At 34.8% G+C, this 8,992-nt stretch overlaps 1 protein-coding gene across 1 annotated transcript; it reads right to left on the reverse strand.

Moving 5' to 3' along the window:
- Positions 1-4,004: 4,004 nt before the first annotated feature.
- On the reverse strand, positions 4,005-8,660 carry LOC113223181 (IQ and ubiquitin-like domain-containing protein; the record flags this gene model as incomplete). Its single annotated transcript, XM_026452731.1, has 2 exons — positions 8,506-8,660; positions 4,005-4,181 (listed from the first exon to the last, which is right to left on the reverse strand). Coding segments are annotated over exons 1-2 (300 nt in total), but the record flags the coding sequence as incomplete, so codon positions are not given.
- Positions 8,661-8,992: the final 332 nt, after the last annotated feature.

The following is an 8,992-nucleotide window of genomic DNA, read 5'->3' on the forward strand; positions in this document are numbered from 1 at the left end:
AGATGGATTAGAGACTTAAATGTTAGACCTAATACCATAAAAACCCTGGAAGAAAATCTAGGTAGTACCATTCAGGACATAGGCATGGGCAAGGACTTCATGTCTAAAACACCAAAAGCAATGGCAGCAAAAGCCAAAATTGACAAATGGGATCTAATTAAACTAAAGAGCTTCTGCACAGCAAAAGAAACTAACATCAGAGTGAACAGGCAACCTACAGAATGGGAGAAAATTTTTGCAATCTTCTCATCTGACAAAGGGCTAATTTTCAGAATCTACAAAGAACTCAAACAAATATACAAGAGAAAAACAACCCCATCAAAAAGTGGGGAAAGGATATGAACAGACATTTCTCAAAAGAAGACATTCATACGGCCAACAGACACATGAAAAAATGCTCATCATCACTCGCCATCAGAGAAATGGAAATCAAAACCACAATGAGATACCATCTCACACCAGTTAGAATGGCAATCATTAAAAAATCAGGAAACAACAGGTGCTGGAGAGGATGTGGAGAAATAGGAACACTTTTACACTGTTGGTGGGATTGTAAACTAGTTCAACCATTATGGAAAACAGTATGGCAATTCCTCAAGGATCTAGAACTAGATGTACCATATGACCCAGCCATCCCACTACTGGGTATATACCCAAAGGATTATAAATTATGCTACTACAAAGACACATGCACACGTATGTTTATTGCGGCACTATTCACAATAGCAAAGACTTGGAATCAACCCAAATGTCCATCAGTGACAGACTGGATTAAGAAAATGTGGCACATATACACCATGGAATACTATGCAGCCATAAAAAAGGATGAGTTTGCGTCCTTTGTAGAGACATGGATGCAGCTGGAAACCATCATTCTTAGCAAATTATCACAAGAAGAGAAAACCAAACACCGCATGTTCTCACTCATAGGTGGGAACTGAACAATGAGCTCACTTGGACTCGGGAAGGGGAACATCACACACTGGGGCCTATCATGGGGAGGGGGGAGGGGGGAGGGATTGCATTGGGGAGTTATACCTGATATAAATGATGAATTGATGGGTGCTGACGAGTTGATGGGTGCAGCACACCAACATGGCACATGTATACATATGTAACCTGCACGTTATGCACATGTACCCTAGAACTTAAAGTATAATAGTAAAAAAAAAAATTTATCTTCAAAATAAATTTGGATTAGTTCAAATGATTAATTTTCAAAGTTTGAAATTCTATGTCTAAAGCAATAGACAGAGAGTAATTCTACCAATAAAATAATCAATCCAATCATTCACTATGGGCTAAAAATTCACTATTCACTATGGGCATGAATGAATGAGTGAATTGTGAACATCTCAACACAAACTGAATCAAGATGTATATAAGCCAGTCTTTCCTAATTTATGGTACATCAGTACCTCTGGCTTCCATGAAAGTAAAGATCAAGCAGCAACAGAGTTTGCATGTGATACATAAGACTTTCAAAAAATATTTTTATAAAGAAGGAAATAGACATCAATGTTGTATAAATTTTTTCTCTTACTCAATGTGGATTTAAAATATTTACCATTATAATTCCTTCCAATGTTTTACTTTGTTCTGAACATCTGTTACCTTTATGCACCTTCCCTTCTACTCTGCCTTACTTTTCCTAAATGCTCCATCTTCCCGAAGGGTAATATTCTTTAAAAACTTCATTGTCCCTTGTCTTGTAATTTTGGGAGATAAGACAATATGTAAATTTAAAAGGTAGTCAATTCTTCGAGAGAAAAGAAGAGTGATCTGGGGTACATGATCAAAGATCCAGAAGACAACTTATCTGGTTTATTTTCTTATTCTGAGATTTACATATTTTGTTTATCTTAAATGATTATTTTATCTTCATGCCTCCTATGCATTAAATTAGCAAATATATCAGTCAACCTCATGAAAACACGTTAGCACACCCCTCCATTATAGATGGAGCATTTATTATAATGCCATGGAAAGACATTCTCTACCCATCTGAAATTGTACAAGAAAAAAAAAAAACTCATTCTCATTATGATTATGATGGCAGAGGGCTCCATTTAAGCTGCAGAATTTAACTCTATGCATTCTCCAGAGTACACTGGGTACTTCATGCTGGCCTACTCCCAACAAGTGGTTGTGGGGGTAGTGGTGTTCCTTCAAATTCTTCTCCCACTATGCAAACTAAAAATGTGCAAATGAGCCATTCCTTTTTAAAGCCAGTAACTTTTAAATCCAGCCAGTAGTTTAAGATATTAAAGAGTATATTCCCCCCAAAAAAGAAGTACAGGATAATCCATAGGTGTGTCCTAGATTCAAGAACAAACTTTAAACCCTTTATCTTAATTAATATATTTATCACATACTGCAGGCAGAAATACAACACGGTGCAGTCAGTTTGGAAAAAAAAAAAATGTTTAGTAGTCTCTTTTTAAAGTAAACATGCATTTACCATGTGATTCAATATGCCACTTTCTAGGAATTTACCCCCAATCAATTTACCCAAAAACTCATATCTAGTACTTATAATGACTTTATTCATAAAATACCAAAACTCTAAACAATCCAAATGTCCTACAACTGTGAATGGATTTTTAAAGACCTCTTGTATATCCAGATATTGGAATATTTTTCAGCTATAAAAACAAACCACTGACACACTCAAAAACATGGGTGAATCTGAAATGCAATATGCTAAGTGAAAGAAGTCAGTCTCAAAAGAACACATATAGTATGATTCCATTTATATGACCTTCTGAAATAGATAAAACTATAAAAATAAAATACATATCAGTGTTTGCCAAGGATCGGGAAGTTAGGGAAAGGGCTGACTACAAAGTGGCAGCATGAGAGAATTCTGGGGGATGATAGGACCATTTCTTATTTTGACTGTGCTACTGGTTATATGACTCTATACATTTTTCAGAACTTACCAAAAAGAGTACATTTTAACAAAAGTAAAATTTAAAAATAAATAAAATGATATAACATTATGTAAAGTTGTAGAAATTCTATCAATTGTATTACTCCAAATATAAACTGAATAAGTCTACAAAGAAAGAAGGTGGCTCAGACAAATGAAACACTGGTTTGAATAAGAAATAATATAATGGGAACCTTTTCTCTTGGACTTTTGTTATATTTTAATATTCTTTTTGCAATACAATCAGGTTTTAAAAAATCAATTTGAAAAATATAAAAATTAAACAGTATTTATTCTTCTAGAAGTCTTGACTAAATGTGAGATTTTGTTTTTTCAAAAAAGCTAAAGATGTTTAGTCGGCTTTTTAAGTAAATTTTAACTGAATATAATCATTGAAATAAAACTATAATTCTCTGACAGCATTCTCCACTCCAAGAGTTTTACTAATAGTGTTTTAAATAGCTCTGCACAGTAAGAAGGCAATGAAAATTCCCACAGAAGCCTAACGACGTTGGAGTTGGAGAAGATAGTGTAATTCAAATACATTACATTTGAAGTTCTCTCAGAAGATCCATATGGATCTGTTCAGTAATAACTATAACTATGTGATAAGTGTTTTAAGGAACACAGACAAGGTATAACATAGAATCTCAGAAAAAAACAGTTTAACTCCCTGTGACGCCTCATGAAGGAGAAGAGACGAGAGTTGAGTCTTAGAAAATGAAGAGGAATTGGCTGGGTAAATAGTGAATAGCATTCCAGGGGAAACCAACAGTATGTACAAAGCCATGGAGGTGTGAAAAATCATAATACATTCAACATAATGCAATATTCAGCTGGAAAGTTGGTGAAGATATTAGGAAATAATTGAAAGTTGGAAATACACAGAAGTCAAATGAGTAAGTGTAGTTTACCAACATACAAAATAATCATTCAAAGGAGATATCACCAATAAGATGGTATTCCACATGGACTCCAAGGAAAGTGTTAAAGCAAAACTTGAATATACTTCAATTTACTATACCACATCTTAGGATTTTGAAAAAGGAATATAGAGAAAGAAGTAGAATACCTTAAGGTATTTTGCAACTTCAGGATTAAACAGAGGTGTTTTGATATAATGAAAAAAGAGTGTCGCAATTCTTTTTCTGAGTCCTTCAAGGTTATGATGTTTGACTCCTCTCATCATAAGGTCAACCTCTCTGTCAATCAATTCTAGAATTTCCTGAGTTAGTTTACATTCATGTTCCTACACAAAACACAAAAATATATGGCATAAAATTTTACAAATCACTAAGTTCATTTTCATTTTCAAATTGCCACTGAAACAAACCAAAATCTACATTCCAAAAGAAATGAAGCATTGCCAATAGGAGTATAAATTGGCAAAACTAATTTGGAAAAAAATCGGTATATCCAACACACTAGAGTTAAATATATGCATCATCTATGACCCAGGAATTCTACTCTTAGGTGCTTTAAAGAAATGTGCATGTAGAGCTCTACTGTTCATATTAACTGAAAATTAGAAACAGCCAATTGTTTCTAATAGCTATAGCTATAGTTCATTTTTTGTTGTATATATAGCTATACACAACAGAAACTTCAATCTTACAAATTAATTTTAAGCAAAATACTGAAGGTACAAAATAACAGGTATAGTACAATTCTGTCAAATAAAATTCAAGAATAAGCAACACTAAATCATATTATTTAAATATTTATACAGAGGTGGTAAAACTATGAAGAAAAATCAAGAAAATGACTACCATGAAAGTCAGTATGATAAGTTACTTCTAGGAGATGACAGGAGGAATTGTAATTTGAAGGGAAAAGAGGACACCAGAAACGTTGGCAACATCCTGTTTAATATTTGTTAAACTGTACGTATATATTTTATTCATTTTTCTGCCTATTTATTATAGGTCACAATATTTTTTATAAAGTAATATAAATGAGTGTGGTTGGATGAAAAATCCACAAGTAATAAAGTGATTAATGTAGAAGTATTTATTAGGTCCTCCAATTGCCCAGGGGAAAACTGGAAGATACACAGCTTGAATGAAGGAGTCAGAAGATAAAGTCATTAATTGTAAAATAATGCTCTTCTGTACTTTGTACTACATGGTTGGTAAGGCTAATATGAGAGTCTGCATCAGTGGTCCTTTACCCTGGAGGCACTTTAGAAGGACCTCATGGAGATTTTAAAAAATTTTAATATTGTCCTCATACCTGAGGAGCTAATTTAACTGCTCTGAAGTGGGGCCTAGGTTTATACTCATTTATGCTCATATTCATTCATGCTGTCCCTCGTGCAGGCTCTCCAGGTGATTCTAATATGTACTGAGGTTTAAAATTCACTGGTCTGTATTAGTAACTACCATCAAAATAACACCTATTATTTATTGAGGCCCCCCCTCTTTGTAAGGCACTATATTAAGTTTTTATGTTTATATATGTGTGTGTATATGTATCTATATACATGTAGATACACACATACGTATTCTCAAAGTAACTAATTTTACAAATGACAAAACTGATTTTTATAAGAAATATTAACTTATTTTAAGGTTGTGCAGCCATAAATGAAGAGTCAGAATTTGAGTTGTGCTTAAAGACTTTAACCCTCCATCAAAATATTTTCAAGTACATGTATACATGAATATTTCATACTAAACATAGTAAGATATGCATGATTTGCCTTTTATGAGTCCATCCTTTGGCCTTTATAATTACTGGTCCTAATTATGTCAGGATTTATATTGTATTCCCTATGCACTCTCTTTTTGCCAATCTGGTCTTTTCACTGCCCTCTGTAAGTATCATGTTTATTTCCTACCTCTGGACCTAATGCTTCTCCCTCCCTACCTATCTCTATCTTTCAAGGTTGGTCACTATGCAAACATCTTTGAAAAGGTAGTCCAGAAAAAAGGCAGTCAATGCCTCTGCTGGTAAGAAATGCAAGATATCTATGGAGATCTCCCAGGAAGAACCATTTACCCAATTATTTAATGTGTTTTAAGAGTTTTGTGTGCCTTGGAGGACAGACACACAAACTCATCAACAGAAAGAGTGTTCTTTACAGTTAGGAGTAAAGAAACCTACACAGGATATCAAAATGTTACGCTTTTGAAATTCTCAGGTTTGTAATCATGTAGCTCACTTAGATAGACCTAAATATGGCCGGCAGTTTTCAGTTGTTATATATAGCGAACCACTGATTTTCACTACAATATCTATGCCTGTATGTTCTGGCAATCTGGGCCATATTGATGACCAAAACAGACTGACCATGCAGTTATCTAATCCATTGCTTATGTATAAACTTTAGTTAATACAGATGATCACTCAGAAACAACCTATATTTCTGTGCTATACTGAACAAGCATCTGCCAAGTGTTTTATTAACTTGAGGACTCAAAAGCACAATTCAGAACCCAAATACTTTTTACCTGTATTGCCCACTTATTACATAAGCTTACATTAAATATTGAGCTTACATTATGGTCAGGATAAATTAAATAAAATAATGTAAATTATTTAATTTGGGCTATAAAACGCAACAGCTATACCAATGGTCCTAATAACAGTAGGGTTTCCCCCTTTAATTAGAAATATAGAAAACATATTCATTGTAATGAAAGTTCGAGTGTGTTGCCCAGATCAGCCCTACTTCAACACTGAAGGAGACTCTCAGCGGCAAGTTGTGGTAGCTGACAGCCCTCCACTGAGCCTCTCTCTGAGAATTCCCTGTGCTGAAGAGAGCCATCTTGCCTAAAGATAGATAGTTACCATCAGCTGAAAACAAACTGCCTCATCTAAAGTCATGTTTCTTCTCAGGGACATCCTGAATCAAATGACTAATTGCTGTGGCAGTATAAAGACCCAGGATCCTGTGAGAGTCTGGGGTATGTGAAAAAAACTAAATCAAGTCTTGGCCCTACTGGGTTCAAAGGGCCACCCAGTATTCATTTCCCTAGTCCTTGAATATATAACTGGAATGGAATACTTGATAGTTGGCACAGCCTCACTACCCTTGATTTCTTGACCTGTGGAGTAAGATCTATCATGATGAGGAAAACCAAGTGGAAGCCCCTGAAACTGCCCTAGCCTGGGAACAGAGGAGGTGAAAGTAAAAATGGCCCCACTTACTACTTGGGAAATTTTTGCTTCCTGCCGTAACTCTGGACTCTTTAAGTTTACAGGTCCTAATTCCTGGAGGAAAAATTCTTCTAATGTAAGACATAGTGCAAGTCCTATTAAACTCCGAGCTACAACTAATGCCTAAACTCTGCAGGCTAGGAGACCTGTGGGCAAGGTAAGTATTTCCTTAGTTATAGAGGTAACTGACTCTGATCTTCAAAAGCAATGGTGCAGTTATTACCCAATAGGGACAGAGAAGAATATGTTTGGCACCCAGGTAGTGGGCATTTCTTGGTATATCTTTTCCTGATTTTGACAGTAAATGGAAGTCTGGTAGCCTCAGCCTGAGAAAAGCATAGTGACCTGTGGTTCAGACCTCTCAAGCTGCAAGTCACTCCAAAAAGTAGACCAACTGGACCAGTCAAGGTGCTAGTTCAGGGAGAAGGAAATCTAAAATAGATAGTAGAGGAAGGAAACAGTGAGTATCTCCTGTGGCCTTAAAGCCAATGACTACACCAGGGGCTGCAGTTTTTCTTATTAACCTTGCTTTGGGGCCTATCTAAATCCAGAGGAGCTAATTCCTAAAACCTACAACGTGAAGTGGATCTAGGCAACAGTATGTGTATTCTCCCCATCCTGGTAGACTGTTGGCTGACAACTCTCAAGTGAGGCTCTTTCTGAGAATTGCTCTCTAAAAAAGAAAGTTATCTCATCCAAAGTCATGCCCTTCTGGCGGCAGCCCATCTAATAAATGGTCAAAGTGGGAGTAAACTGTCCTGCCTCAATTCAGGACAACTCTGGATGGCCTTTCCAGTTTCAGAATTCCCCGTGACACTGGCTGAAGTCATTGTTGAGAATCCACCACAATTTAACTTCTCTATCCTGCCAATTCTGATTTCTCTACTGCCTCACAGGAATTATCCTGATAGCACTCTCCAACAAACTTCCTGAATACAAAACCCATCTCTGAGTTTGTTTCTTGTTTCTTGGGAAAATTTGATCTGTGACATCCACTAACCTTGTTTTCATTAAAAGTAGGATTAAGAACACAGAAAATCAATAACTGACGAGAAAAAAGATAAAAATACAATGGAGCTGTTTTAAAACTGCTAAAAATCAATTTTTCACTGAAAAATGTCAAAATATGTAAATAATTGCTGTTTATGTAATGATTAATCTCATGCTATACTGCATATATTTTCATTCATTGCATAAAGATATATTTACATTCATTATACTATATTTACATTTATTATGTATTATAACATATTTTGAGAACTTTTAGGAAAATATTAATGAATAAACCACATCCTTCCCAAATTATACCAAAACAATTCTTAATGTAAAACACTTTACTTGTTTTAGTATTTTATTAATTTTTTTTTATTGATAGTGAACTCTACCCCCAAACTAAGAGAAAGTTAACATACCTTTACAGTGTGTTTAAGAGTTAAGAGCACATCCAGCCTCTCATCTTGAGAGATATTTTTCAGCATAATGCACTTATAGATATTTTGCAGCTCTCTGGCTCTGATGGTGAACTGCGTATCCATCTCAATTGTTTTGCCATTAGGGGTTCTCCATATCTTAGGAGCTGAACACTTAAAAATAATATTATGTTTATAACTATCAGTTAATTAGAAACTACAAATAACAGTTTTGCTCCTTCTACTAAAAGTTTACCTTAATATCATGTGCTTTATAACTAAAGTATCGCTAAAGCTTAAGAAAATTAATTTAAGAATTTGTAGATCAGGCAAAAGTAAAATATTTTAGAAAAAAACAAATATGAAAGAGAGTTATTCAGTGTGTAGAAGTTCATACACTTCTACAATATTCAGGATTTGCTACTAGTCTTTATGTTGAATTGTTTGAGAGATGTATGGAATTACTCCTTAACCCCCTGAGGACAATTAT

The sequence above is a fragment of the Piliocolobus tephrosceles genome, unplaced genomic scaffold (genome assembly GCF_002776525.5).
Source record: "Piliocolobus tephrosceles isolate RC106 unplaced genomic scaffold, ASM277652v3 unscaffolded_39604, whole genome shotgun sequence".
NCBI lineage: Eukaryota > Metazoa > Chordata > Mammalia > Primates > Cercopithecidae > Piliocolobus > Piliocolobus tephrosceles.